Genomic DNA, 19,869 nt, shown 5'->3' on the forward strand with positions numbered 1-19,869 from the left:
GAGTTGTATGAAAGGCTTTATGAACTTTTAAAGGTAAACTATGCAGTATTGGCAATTTCCTTACTGTTTTTTTCGGTTTTTGCTTATTTTTCGCTTGCTCTGTCATGACAAATGTCTGAGAAACTCCATCGCTACCTTTTTCAAGCCGGTGCCTGGCGTGTATGTGTATTTGAATGCAGTAAAGCAATTCGTTACACTCGTTATACTTCCTGACACTGAGGCCGTCGGCCCGCCGGCCCACAGTTGCAAGGGTGTTTTTTCCGCTCACAGACGGGAAGCGAGACGGCCACCATTCAACCCGAAAAAAGTCATATAACCATTCCAATGACTCTGAAGCTGGTAAATGAAGGTAGCCTACATTAAGCTAAAAAACTTGCATATTAAGCTAAAAAACCTGCATAGTGTGCCTTTAAGAGAAAACTCCAAGCTAAAATCGTTAAGTGCGATTTAGGAGTAGCCTACTCCTAGTAGTAAGATAAAAGCCTTTGTGAATAGCCTACGGCCCCAGTTATTCATCATCTTCCGTCCTTATGTAGCGCACGCATTCTGAGACCTGTCACCTGTCACTCATCATCTTAAGGGAGGTGTTTGGAATCATGCCCGCGTTACAATCATCAGCCAATCAAGGTGGTCACGCTTGCCCATTTACCCAAATTAATGGTCGGATATTACTGATGATCATTGTTATTTAAGAACATGCAGTGTGCGTAGGGTACCAAAAACATCTTGCTCGTAAAAAAGCATAACGCACATTCTGGCGGGTCTGTTATTTACTGTAGGCTGCGCAAACCACAGGCCTTTATTTTGGGCAAGCCTGCATTCATTCATTCAACCTTTATTTATTCTCGGAGGGTCATTGAGGGAAGCCTTCATTTTCAATGAAGCCGAGATTACAGAAGCGAAGCAAAGCGCTCCACAAACAAGACAACATTCGAGGCCTTCTGTTGAAGAATTTTATATAAAGCCTGCGCTAACAGTAATCCTCCTGCCCCTGATAGGCCTACCACAGCTGTGGATAGTGTGGAATGTTCAAGTAATAACACAATCCAATGTGTGTCTCAATTGTCCCCCGCTGACCACCTCACACATTTCTCTAGATTTTGCAACGAACTTACATGACACAATGCCATAAAATATGCCAGTTTTAGGACACAGAATAATCTTTGTAATGATACCAGGTAGGCCTACGTTTAACAGTAACAAGTGTAATGAGCTATATTCATTGTCGAAGGTGCATGGTGAAGTGAAATTCTTACTTTGGAAAACAAACATTTGCCGATATCATCGCCGATCATCAGAATATTGCAACAGATTCTGTGTTCTGGACTGCAGGGAACTTGTTAAGCCAGCGGTTCTCAAACTTTTATTTCATTCCCTACTTTGATCAAGGGGCATGACTGATGATAGTGGAGATAACGTGTTATCCCGAGGCTTTTGCAAGTCAGCATCTTCGACGGTAGTCTATTGAAAATATAAGTTTTCGATGTCCCAAACGGAGAGCCATACTTTATTGTTTTTAACGATCTCTATGCTAGGCTACTCACAAAAATGTAGGCATGGGGACATAATGAAGTAGGCTATCCAACTGTCGTGTGTTAAATTATTGTGATTACGAGCCAGTGGTTTTCAAACATTATGCGTGACTCGGACATCTAACTAAATGCAACAGGCTCATATCGCCCTCGCATTCGCAAAATGAGGACCAGTGTTTTGTCAAATTGCAAATAGCTATTCGTTTTAACGATTTTTTATGATGGTATGAAGTGCTTTTTGTATAGGCTACTATCTTAATCTTGGAATATGGGGAGGGAAGTGGCGCGTCTGCAGTCAGCCAAATATGAATGTAATTCTGTGGCATAAAGCAGATGTATTTGTTTATTGTACAGAAAAATAAAAATGACATGTCAAGCAGTCAATTGACTACATTGCAGTCAAGAAGTAGGGCAAATTAAGACACTGTTTTGATTTGCGTAGTTGCGGTACCCCCAACACTGACAATAACATAGACAGCAAATTAAGATATTTTTTTCGTTTTGTGGAGCGGCACCGGTAGGCTATCAAAAGCAGATTTCAATTTTCGCTACCACCGTGTAGTCAAGCCTTAAGCCATACCCAAGTAGCCTTAATCGAGGTAATGTTTAATTATGATTTATTTTGTTATTGAATTCGTAAGCTGGGATTCCTCTCGGTAACAATTACGTTTAAAGGTAGCCTAGCCTCCTGCTTTTTCAGAAGGGGCAGCAGTCAGGCTACTGACAGAGCGATGTACAGTGGCAGAGCGACGCACAGTGGCTGAAAGTGGTACTAAAGCTTCACGCAGCTTCACGCCTCGTAATGCGCGACTGAAGTGGCCATTTTAAAGCGATGCCCACTGTAACACAAATTCATAATAACACGTTATGAAATATTAACGCAAAACACATTGTGTTTACATATTTCCTTTGTGGGGGGCTGATGTCATGTAACAGAGGCCGCAAAACCTGAAGCAACAAGATTGTTTATTTTATTGTCTATGGAGTTAGCTAAAGATGGAACGTGAGGAGCTTGTAGGCAAAAATTTTCAGTTTTAAAAAGTTGCCTGATTAGTGATCACCACCAGACGCATCATGCACTGTGCATAGTAGTCCAGGCAAAGTAGCGTTTTACGACCGACTAATTGTAAAATATATTTTCCAGCATAAATAATTTATATGAGGTTTCCAGAACAACATACTAAAAGTCCTAAGAAATCCTAGTTGAGGAAATATGTTAAATTCTCATCAATCCGAGATGTGTGCCAATAAGGCCAGGCAACAATGCACCTCAATGGGGCTATTTTTTTTAACTCCTATCAAAATGAAACTTTACACAATGAACATATCCATGAAAAGTAAATGCATAGAAAACTGATACAGAAATAGATAGATAGATACTTTATTGATCGATCCCCAAGGGGAAATTCAAGGTCTCAGTAGCATACAAACATCACACACACATTCACTAACAGCAGAAAAAAGTAATTAAAAGTATATAATATAAAAAACACAACTAAGCAATAAGGACAGCAGAAGATAAAGAATATACTAAAATACAAATTATAATCTAAATCAATTCTAAAAACAGTATCCACATAGTGGCTGATTAATCAAGAGGCGCTTGCAATGACTGAGGCAGGGACTGAGCCTGTGATTTTCTGTGCATAGTAAGGTAAGGTGCTCTGTGTGAGTGAGTGTCATGGTGATGGTGCAAATGAGTAAGTCCAACAGTGGAAGAACAAAGTCTAGAGACCAGCATAAAATAAATATGGACATACAGTATAAGAGAGTAGGCAAGGTAATATATAAAAAAAACGATATCTATATATCTTAATATAACTATATTAAGAAAAGGTATTTAAGTGTGGCCACAATCCGGCTGTGGCATGGAGGTAGGGGTTATGCATATGTGCTAATATAGCACGCAAACAGTGAGGCAGTAATACAGTGGTAAAAAGTGGCTAGTGGACAGACAGTACCCAAACATGGAGAGGGTGGAGAGGCAGACAGACTATGCGGAGAAGTCTATCTCTCCTCTTCCCTTGTGAAGCATTGAACAGTGCAATGGCCCTGGGGACAAATGACTTCCTCAGTCTGTCTGTTGTGCAAGGCAGTGAGCGAAGTCTCCAGCTGATCAGGCTCTTCTGCTTTACAATAGTGCTGTGGAGTGGATGACACTCATTGTCCAAAATGTTTATCAGTTTGTTCAGGGTCCTTTTGTCAGATATTGAAGTGATGCACTCCAGTTCAGCTCCCACTACAGAGCCAGCTTTCCTTACCAGCCTGAGTTGAAGGTGATTGAGTTTGCACCATTGCACAAAGTCCTCCACCAGGCTCCTGTACTCCTCCTCCTGCTCATCCCTGATACACCCCACAATTGCAGTATCGTCAGAAAACTTCTGCATGTGGCATGACTCGGTGTTGTAGCAGAAGTCAGATGTGTACAGGGTGAACAGGACTGGAGAGAGCACAGTTCCCTGTGGCGCTCCGGTGCTGCTGATCACAGTATCAGAGAGACAGTTCTTCAGTCTGACGAACTGTGGTCGCTCGGTCAGGTAATCTGTAATCCAGGTTACCAGTTGAGTGTCCACACCCATCTGCAAGAGTTTGTCTCCCAGTCTGAGGGGTTGGATGGTGTTAAAAGCACTTGAGAAAGCAAAGAACATGATTCTCACAGCACTTTTCCCCTTGTCTAGGTGAGAATGTGTCCTGTGTAGAAGATAAGTGATGGCATTGTCCACGGCCACTTTCTCCTGGTATGCAAACTGTAACGGGTCTAGTGCATGGCGTACCTGGGGTCTGAGCATACCTGGAGTCGCTCCATTGTCTTCATCACATGTAATGTTAGAGCCACAGGCCTGTAGTCATTAAGCTCACTAAGGTGTGGCTTCTAATCTGTATTGTCCAGGGCTGTAGTCAAGGCCGTCTTTGTCGAGTCCAAGACAAGTCCAAGACCAGGACTAGTTGAGACCGAGTCAAAAGAGGTTTGAGTCCAAGGCAATACCGAGTCCAAAGTTTTTCAAGTCCAAAATGAGAGATACAGAGTCAAGGCTGAAAAAACTAATTCTCAACATCACCTACCTATGAAATTGTTTTCTGAACTACTTCTTTTTACACTGTTAAACTTTTTTTTACACGGTTATACTTTTCACATAAAAGATGAGTTCTTCCTGCTGAAAAAAACAGCTAGAAACCAGCTTATGCTGATAGCTGGTTTTAGCTGGTCTTTGCTGATTTTCTTTCAGCTCCTGCTGGTCTTTGCTGGTGTAGCTGGTTGGGCCACCAGCTGGACATGTTGGCGTGACCAACTGAGGAAGCTGGTCATGCTGGTGTGACCAGCCTGTCATGTTGGATACAGCTGGTGTAAGATGGTCATGCTGTTGACCAGCTTGCTAAGATTGACATTGTTGGTGTAAGATGGTCGTGCTGGTTTGCTAGAATGACCAACATAAGCTGGCATGACCAGTTAAACCAGCAATGTAGACCAGCAACACCAACTAAAATGATGAGCTTGAGGTGGTACGACAAGCAAAACCAGTTGGATCACCATTGTAAACTGGGTAAACGAGCTGAAGGTATGTTTTCGCAAGAGATTTGCTGGTCTAGCTGGTCAACCATCAAAGGGTGGTCAAACAAGCTGGTCATCAAGCTGGTCAACCAGCAAACCACCTTTAGCTGGTCAGGCTGTTTTTTTTCAACAGGGCTGTAATGTCAACGCACAGCCATTATAGCATTTATTTTGTCTGATCATGGTATACCCTTCTGTGTAGCATTAATGGTGTGTCATCACATAGCCTAACAAAAAATGTACTTAATGAAATGTCCCTTTTGCTCTGAGGTTTGTTTATAAATAGTCAAGACATACTTGATTCATAATTTAAAGGACAATTCCGGCACAAAATGAACCTAGGGGTAAATAACACATGTGTACCGAGTTCGACCGTTCGCTGGGATTTGTTTTCATGCTAGTCGAATGTGACCAGTTTTATTGCAAACCGCTAATTAGCGTTTAACACTAGCCTTCGGGGTAGACGGGGCAGTAAAAAGCAATTGCTATTTCTATACCACTAACAAGGCTCAAAATAGCACCACACTTACACGGTAGCATAATGAGGGTCTCTACATGTAAACCGAAGCATTGAGAACTTTGTAAGTGTACAGGCAGTTTATTAAAAAGAAAAACATTACCATTCACGTCTGGTTCACATCCAGGCAGGCGCCGTGGGAAAACAGAACTCTGGGATGTGAAGTGAATCTCACGTGAAAAGTTGTTGCCGAAAGAAAGCACTGAGCGCATAAGAGAAGCACTGAACGCAACAGGAGACATAAGAGATGACAGGTTATTTGAACGAATTTGAAGACATCGAGGATGAACTCTTTCGGTTTGATGGACGTCCTCATCTTTTCGAGCCGGAATATATCGACGAAGAGCTGCGGGAGCTCCGTGAAAGGGCTATGAGAGAGAGCTACCTGTAGTCAATGCCGCACACAGCCTCGCACTTCTAGAAACTGGTGGTGTACCTGCGGACATTGTGAAGCTATGGCCACCGAAGAGGAGTGCCTGTGTTGTATGGAGTGGGACCTGTTGCGTCGCGACACTCAAGAGACGCAGTGTTTTGTAGAGTCTGAAGATTTCCCCTCATTGATAAACAGGGCTGTAGTTGAAACTTTTTTCCATGTACCGAAAAGAAATTGGAGGCGGCGATCCATACCAGAGGGACCAGATGGACATCCACTAAGTAAGTACACTAGACAAATTATGTTACATCGGAGCTATTATTTCTGATAGGCCTATATTGAGCAAATTACGTTTGATTGTAGTTCAAATCGCCTGCCTGTATGTGAACCAGATGTAAGGTTGCCAACCGTCCCGAATTGTGCGGGACATCCCGTGTTTTGGGTGATTTTGATTTGTCCCGTCAGGGACAGCTCCAGTCCCGATTTTCAGTCACAGCTCAGCGGCCTTGTTACTGTAACTAGGCTACTGTAAGTGCACAAAGTGTCCAGTGCCGCCGCAACCACGCGCATCTCGCACTGTGTGCACGACACCAAGGGACAGAGGGGCACCACAATTTACCAAGAGAAGCTTTACTGCAAACTGCTTTTCACTCTTGATTACAATGTCAGAAGGCAGCAACAGCATCTTACATAACGATGATACTTTTTGGGTCCTCTCAGTCTCCATTAGCCTATGCACCAGATCTAACTTGAACGTTATGCTACTCGTTTTAATTGGGAACGAGAGGGAGAGAGGGTGGAAGTTTCCAGCTGGCTTGTCATTGTTGGTAATTGATTTCACCTTTTTAATATAAGAAACTTTTAAAAGGAAATCATGAGAACAACGAAAACAACGCGAGGAGATTGGGGAGTTATCCGGTTCACACTACTGACTATTTATAAAATGTGAGGGCACTTTGACATAGGCTGCAGGCACTGTGATTTGGACTGTGATAGAATATGAAGAGTGGTCTTTGCCTTTCTGTAATGGAATTGAATTGGTGAGTCTTGAAGTCTTAATCCGTTTTCCTTAAACTAAGCATTTACATGAATGCCAATTGCCAATTGAAACACTTTCCACTCAGATAGCTAGGTGGATATCAGTTCATAATTCACTTTTAATTGCAAACAGAAAATATCAAGCTAGCATCATTACATGCTTCTATTTCCACAGGAATGAAGGTTGTTTATAACAACTTAATATACTTATCATTGTTAATAAATGTGGCACAAACAATGTTAGAGTTTGTGGACGACTAGCCATAGGCTATATTTGAATGGAGCTGGCAAAATATTATGAATAGGCCTACCGTGTAGACAATGCTCTTAAAGTGACAGTGCACCATCAGCAAGAGGAGATAACATCCTGGACCTGGTCTACACTACACACAAAGGAGCATACAAAGCCACCCCCCTCCCCCACATTGGACTTTCAGACCATATCACTGTTATGCTTATGCCCGCATACAGACAAAGGGTAAAAGTGAACAAACCGGTTCGTAAGCAGGTAAAAGTGTGGCCTGAGGGAGCCTCCGATGCTCTTCAAGACTGCTTTGACACAACAGACTGGGAAATGTTTAAGCAGGCAGCCACTTACAACAACCAGACAGACATAGAGGAGTATACAGACACTGTAACCTCTTACATCACCAAGTGCATTGATGATGTGACCCACACAAAAGACATCATCACTCGGGCTAACTGGAAGCCATGGCTGACAGGGGATGTCCTCAGGCTGCTGAGGGCCAGAGACAAAGCCTACAGAGCTGGGGATGAAGCTGGCATGAGAACAGCGAGAGCCAACCTGTCCCGTGGCATCAAGGAAGCAAAAAAGGAATACACTCACAAGATAACCACCCACTTCAAAGACAGCAGGAACGCACAAAGCCTATGGCAGGGCATTCAGGCCCTCACGGACTACAAGCCCGCGCCACAGAGCTGCGAGAGCAACATCCCTCTGCTCAACAACCTGAACCGCTTCTTTGCTCGCTTTGAAGCACAAAACAGCACCTGCCCACAGAAGACCCATCCCCCTCTACATGAGCAGCCCCTGTGCCTCTCTGCCGACAGCGTGAAGAGGACACTTGCTGCTATCAACACCCGTAAGGCAACAGGTCCAGACAACATCCCTGGTCGTGCGCTGAAGGACTGCGCAGGGGAGCTTAAGGATGTCTTCACAGACATCTTTAACACTTCCCTGAAGCAAGCCATCGTCCCATCTTGTTTCAAAGCTGCCACCATCATATCTGTGCCGAAGAAAACTGCTCCATCCTGCTTCAATGACTACCGCCCTGTGGCACTGACACCCATCATCATGAAGTGCTTTGAGCGGCTTGTCATGTCACATATCAAATCCATTCTCCCCCCCACCCTGGACCCCTTCCAGTTTGCATACCGAGCCAAACGGTCTACAGAGGATGCAATCTGCTCTGCCCTCCACCCAGCCCTCACCCACCTGGAAAAAAGAGACTCATATGTGAGATTGCTGTTTATAGACTTCAGTTCTGCATTCAACACCATAATACCACAACAACTCATCTGCAAACTTGACAAACTGGGACTCAGTACCTACCTCTGCAACTGGCTACTGGACTTCCTCTGTCAGAGGCCTCAAGTAGTACGTGTTGGCAACAATACCTCAAGCAGCATCACACTGAGCACAGGGGCCCCCCAAGGCTGCGTGCTCAGTCCGCTGCTCTTCACCCTGCTGACGCATGACTGCACTGCAACCTACAGCAACAATCACATAGTGAAATTTGCTGACGACACAACTCTGGTGGGTCTCATCACCAAGGGCGACGAGACTCAATACAGGTTGGAAGTCGACCATCTGACCACGTGGTGCAGGGACAACAACCTCCTGCTGAACGTCAGCAAGACCAAAGAGATTGTTGTTGACTTCCGGAGAGGTCACACCCAACACCTGCCACTGACCATCGACGGTGCTGTGGTGGAGAGAGCGAGCAGCACCAAATTCCTGGGGGTGCACATCAGTGAAGACCTCTCCTGGACCACCAACACAGCATCACTGGTGAAGAGAGCTCAGCGCCGCCTGTACTTCCTGCGGAAACTCAGGCGAGCAAGTGCTCCACCAGCCATCATGACCACATTCTACCGAGGCACCATTGAGAGCATCCTCTCCAGCTGTATCGCTGTGTGGGGCGGAAGCTGCACTGAATACAACAGGAAAGCCCTGCAGCGCATAGTGAACACAGCTGGAAGGATTATTGGTGCTTCACTCCCCTCCCTGAAGGACATTTACACCACCCACCTCACCCGCAAGGCGACCAAAATTGTGAGTGATGCAAGTCACCCCGCTCACAATCTGTTTGATCTACTGCCCTCTGGGAAGAGGTACAGAAGCCTGCGCTCCCGCACTACCAGACTCACCAACAGCTTCATACACCAAGCTGTTAGGATGCTGAACTCTCTCCCTCCTCTCCCCCTCCACCCTCAGCTACATAACATCCTGGACATTGGACCCACAATGGCCGCCTGCACCACTCCACTTGCACACTTGTACACTTTGCAACTTGTTGCTGTTGTCCTGAAAACACAACACTTCTCCTGCTCTTACATAACTTGCACCACTATGCCACTTTATTTCTTACTTAGGTCAAACAGAACTACCTCAGCCTCTTATTGGCCTGACTTTGCACTAGTATTTTATTTTATTGACTGTCTATGCACAATTTCAACCAAATTTTGCTGCTCTTATTTTTTCATTATATGTGCCCTCTTATTTACTTATTTACTTACTTTTTTGTTTACTTGAATGTTATGTTTGTCTGTGGACTTAAAATTGGTAAAATATGTCTTGTCTCCACCGTGGGATAGTGAGAAACGTAATTTCGATCTCTTTGTATGTCTGGAACATGTGAAGAAATTGACAATAAAGCTGACTTTGACTTTGACTTTGACTTTGACTTTGAGCATCAAATCGGTAGTATTTCTTAAGAAGTGTATAAAATAAAAACAAAATTGCTTTGTCATTATTACCATTTGAATTGTATGTATGTATATATATATATATATATATATATTTTTTTTTTTTTTTTTTATTTATTTATTTATTTTTATTTTTTTTGGGGGGGGGGTCCCGCATTGGAAGTGAAGTGTCCCTCATTTGGGGTTGAGGAAGTTGGCAACCCTAACCAGATGTGGACGGTAATGTGTTTCTTTTTGATAAACTGCCTGTACACTTACAAAGTTCTCAATGCTTTGGTTTACATGTAGAGACCCTCATTATGCTACTGTGTAAGTGTGGTGCTATTTTGAGAAATAGCGATTTCTTTTTACTGTACGTGTGCCCCGAAGGTTAGCGGTTTGCAATAAAACTGGTCACATTCGACTAGCATGAAAATAAATCCCAGCGAACGTTCGAACTCGGTGTTATTAACCATTAGGCCGGAATTGTCCTTTAAAAACTCACTGTTGAGAAAGTAAGTTTCAATGTGTTGTGAAATTGTGGAAGACAGTGCTGTTATCATAACATTAATAAATCACATAAATCAGGAAGTCATCACAGATATAACAGCCCAGGATCTTACAAAAGGAAAAAAAAATATATATAAAGGTTTTCACTTATTTTCAGTAAATGTTGCAGAATATTTAGCAAATATTGATTGGGCATCTTGATGTTTTACCTGACATATTGTAGAATGACGGCTGGTAAATATGAGGTGCATTCAAATTTGGCAAACAGTGGCAAACATTCATGGTGAATATGTTTTCTTTGAACAGTTAAATTTGAACGATTTGATGTTAACATTCCATTGTAATAGCATGTTTACCTTCATCAAGCTCATGTCCAGGTTCACTATATGTTCACGGAGAACTACCTCCGCAGACTGTTTGCAAGAACTCAAGGCAAACTGAAAAATGTTTGCAAACATTCGCCTATGTTTTCAAATTTGAACACACCTATTTTATCTTATCCCTTAGGGATCAGAGTTGGGGGGCTGGTCTCTTGGACGCTGGAGTCATGATGGCTTTGACATTCATCACAATTTCCCAGATCTGAATTCCATCCTGTGGGAGGCTGAAATCCGAAACTTGGTCCCTCGTAAGGTTCTGAACCACCATGTGCCCATTCCTGAGTGGTACCAGTCTAAAAATGGCACGGTTAGTCACGAGTGATACATCAGCACAATCTAATAAGTAATAAACCTGTCCCACTAGCAATACTTTTAGTTTACCCTGAGTATTCCCTGCCTTTATGCCCTATTATATTCTACTGCTTACTGCTTACTTTACTATACTCTAAACTTTGAATTCAAATGGTTTCTTCACAGGTAATAAGTAGAAAATGCATCGTTTTGTCACGTAAGGACTTTAGATTATGCCCCCAGACCTAGCATTGTAGGTCAATGGGAGTACTGGCCATTAGCTGCAGCTACTCCAGTTCGGTAGCACCTATTTTTGTCATTATTTTTCCTATCGACAGTATTCGGCGATGTCTACACTGCAAAAAATAAAATCTAACCAAGCGTTATTAGTCTTATATTAAGATAAAAAAAATCTATTTGGTATTATTTCAAGTATGAAGACACTTACCTTGTGATCTCTTGAAAGATAATTTTGACTGTAAGAAGACTTTGACTTATTTTAAGGAATCTTATCAAGACAAATTTACTTAACGCACTGCACTGGCAGCCAGTGCTGCTTGTTCTTAGGACAAATTTCCTTAATGCACTGGCAAACAAATGTGCTTGTTTTCAGGATGAAACCTCTTAAAAGTGAAACTCTTCTTAAATGAAGTCGAGAAAGTGCAAGGTAAGTATCTTTATACTTAAAACAATACCGCCTAGATTTTTTTATCTTGATATAAGATTAATAACACTTGGTTAGATTTTATTAGATAAGTGTTTTTTTTTGCAGTGTAGCGATCAAGATCCATGAAAAAATCGGGCAGATTTCTCCTTTAAGTAAAAATCTGACTTAGCAACTTTCACTTGTTTATTTGACAAGGTGTATCTATACTTTAACTTAAGTAAAGGAATTAAGTAAAGGAATTGTGCACTTCGTCCACCTCTAGTATAGACCGGTTTCAGGTCCCTAACAACCGTAGTCAAGAACAAACTCAGACAAGCGCTAGTCAAGAACGAACTCAGACAAGCGCTAGTTTGTTTGCACGGACAGCGCATAGAAAGCAAGCTGGCTGAACTTGACATAAGATGAAGAATAAAAACTGCTAAAAGTGATACAGTGGGCATTACTTCAAATTGGCCAGCTTCACTCAAGATTCGCAGGTGACCTCACGCGGGATCACGCAACTTTAATTTGTATTTCTCCAGTGACGCTGCAACAACCCAAACAACCGCCAGATGGCTCTGGTGAGCAGGGTGTCTCGTAAAAAGAAATGGAGCCTGGAAAACCCTACACAGACTTCACTACAGACTTTAGCAGACTGGTTTAGAAATAATTTAATAGCCAGAAATATGCCTGCCCTGCCCTAATAAAGAAATATTTGGTTAAATGCGAGTGAATCCCGTTTGCAGCCGTAGAATAAATGTATATGCCCTGGCTGTCAGTAGACGGAGGAGGAGCGCACAGTCTACGAACACGCAATGCTGCAGCTTAGCAATTTAATATGGCTCAAAACCACTTTGTATTAAGTTTTAATGACTCAAAAATGACATTTTTAGAATCAGAGAATGAAGAACACGTCAGGTTCATTAAAAAGTATTTTCTATGTGTCACAAAAGGCTGGGTTACAGTTAACATGATATATCCAAATTGCAATAGCCACAGAATGGACTTCCTATATGTTTTAGGAATCATTAGCCTACATGCTTTAGGCTACTTCAGGACATGGCCGCCGTCACCAGTATTGCCACGGCAATACTACTTTTCAAAGTAGGCTAGTATTGCCTGGCCTGCATAGAAACGAGGCTGTTACATTTGAGGTAGCCTAACTACAAAAATCAACCTAATAACATTAGGCCTACCAAGGCACTGTGTTGATGTTTCTCCATTTCTTGTTCTCTTCACCTATCAGGCAGTCAGTGACGTTGGAAGTGGGGTTGCGGCCACCCCCGAAGCTCACTAAGACATTTTCCTTGTAGACATAGGCCTACCCATGGTTACACTAGGCCGGCAACTGTGCTCTGTTCCCAGAGCATGCTTTCTCTGTCTATGATCTGCAGGCTTATAGGGCCTCCTCGACGAGGAGATTGCTAGTCCGCGGATAATGTGCTGCAATTGAATGGTAGCCTATGGAACCGCGGACCGAAAGAAAAATAAACTAGCCTAAACATATTCCTGATTAGAAAATATTTCTTAATTTAGTGTCATCAAATAAAGAGACATGCAATTAGGGGGTAGTGGTGTCAGCGCTCATCCAATCTGCACGTCTGCTGCGCAAGTAAAGCCCTCCTTACACTGACAAACTTTGGAAAAATTTGCAAAGATTTGGAAAAGATTTTTGAAAGACTACAGTCTCAGACCCTCTCACATCTAAAGACAAGGAGTAGAGTTTTAAGTCACAGACTATGATTTTGCAATGACTAGGGATCTTGCAGGGTCACTATTTCCAAGACTGCAACTAGATTCCTTTAAATTATTACCCATCGTGCAATAGATAAACAGGAACTGAAATGATAGCCTACTAAACTCAAAGTCGTATTTTTGTGTTTCTGTAGCATTGTTTCATGCGTGGCATCTCTAACCGATATAGAGTTGTTCTGTCACATGGAAGAGCCGACTAAATATGTATAAGAATAACAAATAATCATATAGGCTACAGCTGTCGCCTACTTTGCCCCTTCCTGTTTGGTGTTGGAGAGAGGTCACTATTGGTTTTTATAGTTCACGTCACTATTTGCATGAGCCACGACTAGAAAGACTTGCAATAATATCAAACATGTTTGATATTGTCGTAACGGCAAAACTAGAAAAGGACTGACTCCGACTGACTTAAAACCGCTAAGATTGGCACCTTACATTTAATGATCTAGTTGACGGGAGTGCACCGCAATTCCAGTACAACTCCCATGATTTCTGTCCGACTTTGGAAATTTAGTCGCCGACTGTGAAAACAGACCAAAATCGTACAATGTAAGGCCTCCATAAAAGTGAACCACTGGAGATGGCGTGTGCAACAAACAACGTTATCTAAAACAATGAATGAAGTGGGTCTTGCTGTCCATGAAAACAGCATAGAGACTGGCTAGTCTAATCCAAAAATGAAAATAACAGGTATTTGAATTGTTTTTCATAAGGGTTATAGGTTTTCAGAAGAGACAAGTCACATACAATCCAAAACTGATACTAAAACTTTGTCGGACACTTTTTGGTACAAGCATACAACCTATCCAGTATTAATATGTAACCCCTTAACATGTGTTCTAGCCAGGTTGTCAGCTTAGAAAATGTTTTTTTGTCCATTTTAACACTATATTCTTATAAGTGGTAAAAGCGGATTTTTCCCCCAAAGTGCTTTCATTTTCTTCCATTGTTACCTACTGTAATTTTGGGCAAATGTGCAATATAATCAAATTTATGTGCAAGCATGATCATTAGGGTGGTTGTCAAGCTGATTTTTTTTTGTGTGTGTATGACTTTAAGCAATTTCAGGCCAATTTGTTGGTTTCCTGCTTAACATGACATACCAACACTAAATGTTGAATATCTCCACAACCACAAGGACCATATACATAGAAATGGTATCAAATGAAAGCCAACACTCATGGGCTGTCTGCAGAAGTGTCAGAATGAACATGTATTGTACAGTGTAAGAGAACAGAAATAGAACATGAAAAAAACAATCTTCATCTAAAAAGAACCCATTTTCAAAGTGAATATCAGCTTGGAAACATAACATAGTATTCCAAAACCTCTATCAATCAGTACCCCTATCTATGGGAATGAGTCAAGCCAAGTTTTAAAGCTTGTAGGGAGAGACAATGCAATGCTGCACAAGTTGTAATTCTTTAATGTCAAGGCAGCAACGTAGAACTGTAGATGGTGGTCTATGGTGCTATTTGACTTCATTAATGTACCAGGTTGTAACACAAATTATTTTTAATTGATCACTATAGTTATTAATTCCATCCTAACATAACTGCTCTCTCACTTCTTTAGGGTAAGGGGTTAGTAACTAGTTAGTAGTAATAACTAGTCTTGCTGATCCTAGCACTTTCCACCTGACTAGAACTGACTCTCGATTGTTTAAAAAACAGCACTCACTAATGCACTTATTCTTATTGTACTAGAGCTTTTTAAAATGGTCCTATAAGTGTTGAGAGAATTGCTTCATAAAGCTTAAACTGTTTTGTTTTTTTTACTTTATTGCCAGTACATAACTTACAGGCAAACATAACCACACAATACACTAAGGGCAACAACAACAACAACAACAACAAAACTAAGATATAATACTAATGATATATATATATAAAAAAAAAAAAAAAAAAAAAACAGACAAATATACAATCAGCTAGACTGACAAATAAGACCTTGATCGTGGATCACATAATTTTTATAAATTACCTGGGCATATCTATCTTTCAATTATCTGTTCACTTTCAATCCATGTATAGAGTAACAAAAGTCCATCTCCTTATAAATAAAGGCAGTTTCAGCTGTAGAATGGCAGTCATATTTTCCATCATTTGGACATGTTTAATTTTCTGTATCCATTCAGATATTGTGGGAGGGTCGGGCTGCATCCAGTGAATGGTTATCATTTTCCTAGCGGTCATCAGAAGGATATGTAAAATATAACATTGGTCTTTGGTCAAATTTTGTTCTGCCATGTTGTCCAATAAGAACAACACAGGGTCCAGAGGTAAATTAATACCCATAATTTTTTCCAATTCGTCTTTAATGTTTCTCCAGAATATCTGTATTTTGGGGCAATCCCAGAATATATGGGTATGGTCTCCAACCATCCCACAATCTCTCCAACACTTGTTATTACATTTGTTATTAAAAACACTGACTTTTAAAGGGGTCCTAAAAAACCTCATCTTTACTTTCCAATCAAATTCCTTCCACAGTTGGCTCCCAATCCCCTTATGACATTCAGAGCATATATCCTCCCACTTATCATCCTCTATAGTGACATTAAGCTCCATTTCCCATTCCCCTTTGATATGTAGAGTGTTATCAGATGTGTCAGCCATTAGCTTTTTATAGATGAGAGATACTTGATGTTTTGTTGTTAGGAGTTGTAATATATGTATGAAATGCATTTCAATATTAGTGGGGCCTTGCTTGATAATGTCCCAGTCAGTGTGTTTTGTGATGTAGTGTCTGATTTGCAGATATCTGTAGAGATCGCTTTGGGGTAAACTAAATTGATCCTGGAGTTGTGAAAATGATTTGAATACATTTCCTTCAAATAGCTGATTCATTATTTTTAACCCACTTTCAGACCATCTTCTATAGACTCTGTCAACTATAGATGGGAGAAACTCTATATTTCCCAATATGGGTATGGCCCGTGACAAAGCCACCCCTCCTCTTAGATGCTTTTGGACTATATTCCACACTCGGAGTGTGTGTTTAATATATATGTTGCTTATTTTATTTTTTTTTTGAGACTGCTGACTAAGAAATGGCAGAGTATTTAATGATATTCCTGATAAGGACTTTCTTTCAATAGACACCCATTCGATCTCTTCATCTCTGGCTACCCAAGCTACCATTGCTCTGAGTTGGGCTGCCCAGTAGTACAATTTGAAATTGGGTAGACCCAAACCTCCTTTCTCCTTACTTGCCATTAATATTTTCAATCTTATTCTTGGTCTTCTATTTTGCCAGATAAATTTTGATAAACGCTTTTCAAGCAACTTAAATGTGGACTGTGGAACCTTAATAGGCAAGGACTGAAAGAGAAAAAGTAACCTTGGTAGTACATTCATTCTCACTGTCTCTACCCTACCAAACAGTGAAAGCGGTAACATATCCCATCTGCTTATGTCTACATTGATTTCTTTTATCAATTTATTATAATTTGCTGTAAATAGTTGCTCGGCCCTTGAAGTGAGCATAACACCCAGGTAGCGAAATCCCTGTTTGGGTCTTCTAAAAGAGACCCTATCATCTAGCTGGGAGGGCCAATCCCCTGCTATCATCATGGCTTCAGATTTGTCTGTATTGACTTTGTAGCCTGAGACAGCACTGTACTCGCTAAGGCTATTCAGTAGTGCTGGGATAGAGGTACTAGGGTTCTCTAGAAATAATAAAATGTCGTCAGCAAATAGCGCTATCTTATGTTGAACTTTTCCTTCATCACATATATCTTGAATGAATGGATTGGTCCTAATCAACTCCGCTAATGGTTCAATGCTTAGTGCAAACAGAGAGGGGGATAGAGAGTCTGGTCTGGTTCCCCTTCCCAGTGGAAAAAATTTGGAACAGTGTCCATTAACTCTAACTCTGGATCTAGGATTGCTATAGAACATTTGAATCCACTTAATAAATGTATCATTAAAGCCCATACATCTAAGGGTCTGTTGGAGGAAGAGCCAGTCAACCCTATCAAATGCCTTCTCAGCATCAAGGCTGAGAAGCACTGACGGGGCATTTCTTTTGGCTGCAATTTCCTGTAAATTAAGGGCTCTTCTAATGTTGTCTACTCCTTGTCTGTTGTTAATAAATCCTGTCTGATCTGGTTTCACAAGTTTATATATATATTTCTGTATCCTCTTTGCTATTATTGAGGTTAATATCTTAAGGTCTACACATAGGAGACTAATTGGGCGATAGGATTTGCATTGTGTTGGATCTTTATTGTGTTTATGGATTACACTAATTATTGCTTCTGACCATGAGCCAGGTGGGTCCCCTTCTTTAAGTGCATAGTTATACACTCTGAGCAATAATGGTGTTAATTCATTTATAAATGTTTTATAATATTCTCCTGGAAATCCGTCCACCCCTGGTGATTTATTATTTTTTAGATTTTGAATATTATCTTTAATTTCCTTGTCTGTAATTGGAGAAGACAACATTTCTGATTCAGATGATGTTAATTTAGACATTTTAATTGAGTTAAAGAATATTTCCATCTTTTCTTTTATCTGTGGGTCCCTCTCTTCCTCATATAGCTTTTCATAATATTTAGCAAATGCCTCTGCAATATCATGTGGTTGCGTTAGCATCTTACCCTGATATTTGCACTGTATTTTGTGAACAATTCTACTAGATTGTTCTTTTCGGAGTTGAAAAGCCAATAAACGGCTTGCTCTATTTCCAAATTCATAATATTTTTTTTTTGTAAATCTTAATGCACCTTCTGCTTTAGAAATTAACAGGTCATCCAATTTTTGTCTAGTCTCCTTTAGTGTTACTAATACTTCCTGATTATTAGATAGCTTGTGCTCTGTCTCTAGTTCCTTAATCTCTTTCTCTAATTTATCTTGTTGAGCTAATCTTTGCTTTTTCAGTCTTGAAGAAGTTGCAATAATTTTGCCCCTCATCACCACTTTGGCCCCCTCCCACAGGATAGAGGGAGATACAGCTCCATTATCATTTAATGTTATGTATTCTATTAAATCTTCTTTTATTTCTTGTTTAATTAAGTTATCATTTAACAAAGAAACATTCATTCTCCAGTATTTAAACTGTTTACTAGGCCCTATCCTCACCTCCAAAGTCACCGGTGCATGGTCCGATATAGTGATGGGTTCAATACTGCAGTTCCTAGTCCTAAAGAGTTCTGTTCCAGATATCAAAAACATATCTAATCTCGAATAGCTCCCATGCACCTGAGACATAAACGTAAAGTCTTTCTCCCTAGGGTGTAGGTGGCGCCATACATCCACCAACCCCAACTCACACATCATTGCCTGAAGAGTAGTGGATTTTTTGGACAAAGGCCCCACTGCTACTGGGAGTCTATCTATGTTCTGTTTCAGGACACAGTTGAAGTCCCCTCCTATTAAAATAAACCCCTCTGCTTTATCCGCTAATATAGCTCCAACATTTTTGAAAAATTGTGTGTCATCCTCATTGGGAGCATATAGATTCAGCATAGTAACTTTTGTACCCCCAATGGTTCCCATTACCATAACATATCTCCCTTCTTTATCTTTAATAGTCTGTGTATGGTTAAAGTAGACTGATTTGTTCAGTAAAATGGCCACCCCCCTTTTTCTCCCGCTCTCAAAGGAAGAACTAAATACCTGGTCCACCCATTCTCTTTTTAATTTTAGGTGTTCTTTTTCCGACAGATGAGTCTCTTGAATCATTGCTACAGAACAGTGTAATTTCTTAAGTTGACCTAATATCTTTTTTCTCTTGATTGGATTGCCCAAACCCTTCACATTGTAACTAACACAGATTAACCTGTCCATATCTCAACCTGTATGTCACTGCATCTCTATCCCTATCTTTTATCTCCACAAAAGTTTCACACAATATACATAATGACAGCCCAGCATTTAACTCAATGTGAAAAAAGCAAATTAAAAATAAAATAGAACAATTACCTAAGCCTAACCTAAGAACAAAGTTATGAACCATAGACTTCCACATACCCAGCTGGTAATCAACAACTTGACAAAATTGTTTGGTCGTTAGACTGAACAAACCAGCTCCTGGTGTTGCCTGGGCGAAGGGTGGTGACCGCTCCTCCGCGGGTGTCACACTCAGTGTGTTTGCGCTGCTGTCGTCCGTCTCGTAGAACGATTGCAGCTCAGTCTGCACAGCCTCGCGTTTCAAAAGTTCCGTCCAATATTGCAAAAAACGATTAATGTCCTAATGTAGTAGTCTTTAACATATCCAAATTGTAGAAGAAAACTCGGCGTAATCAATGTCACTCTGCTTCCTCAAAGAAGGCCCTTACATCCGCATTCGGTAGCGTCGCTGAATCTCTCTCATTTCTCCTTCCTGCGCTTTTCCACCTGTA

At 41.0% G+C, this 19,869-nt stretch overlaps 1 protein-coding gene across 1 annotated transcript in view; it reads left to right on the plus strand.

Annotated features, from left to right (window-relative positions):
• Positions 1–19,869, plus strand: part of LOC143138210 (inactive carboxypeptidase-like protein X2) — a 289,505-nt gene that overhangs the window by 199,525 nt on the left and 70,111 nt on the right. The window contains exon 9 of the mRNA XM_076298713.1: positions 10,956–11,135. Within this exon, the coding sequence (XP_076154828.1) occupies positions 10,956–11,135 (180 nt within the window). The remainder of the gene's footprint in view (positions 1–10,955; positions 11,136–19,869) is intronic.

This window comes from Alosa pseudoharengus, unplaced genomic scaffold, assembly GCF_046254945.1.
Source record: "Alosa pseudoharengus isolate Yale_2024_CS ecotype anadromous, Long Island Sound unplaced genomic scaffold, YU_APseudo_1.1 YU_APseudo_1.1_scf_21, whole genome shotgun sequence".
Classification (NCBI taxonomy): domain Eukaryota; kingdom Metazoa; phylum Chordata; class Actinopteri; order Clupeiformes; family Clupeidae; genus Alosa; species Alosa pseudoharengus.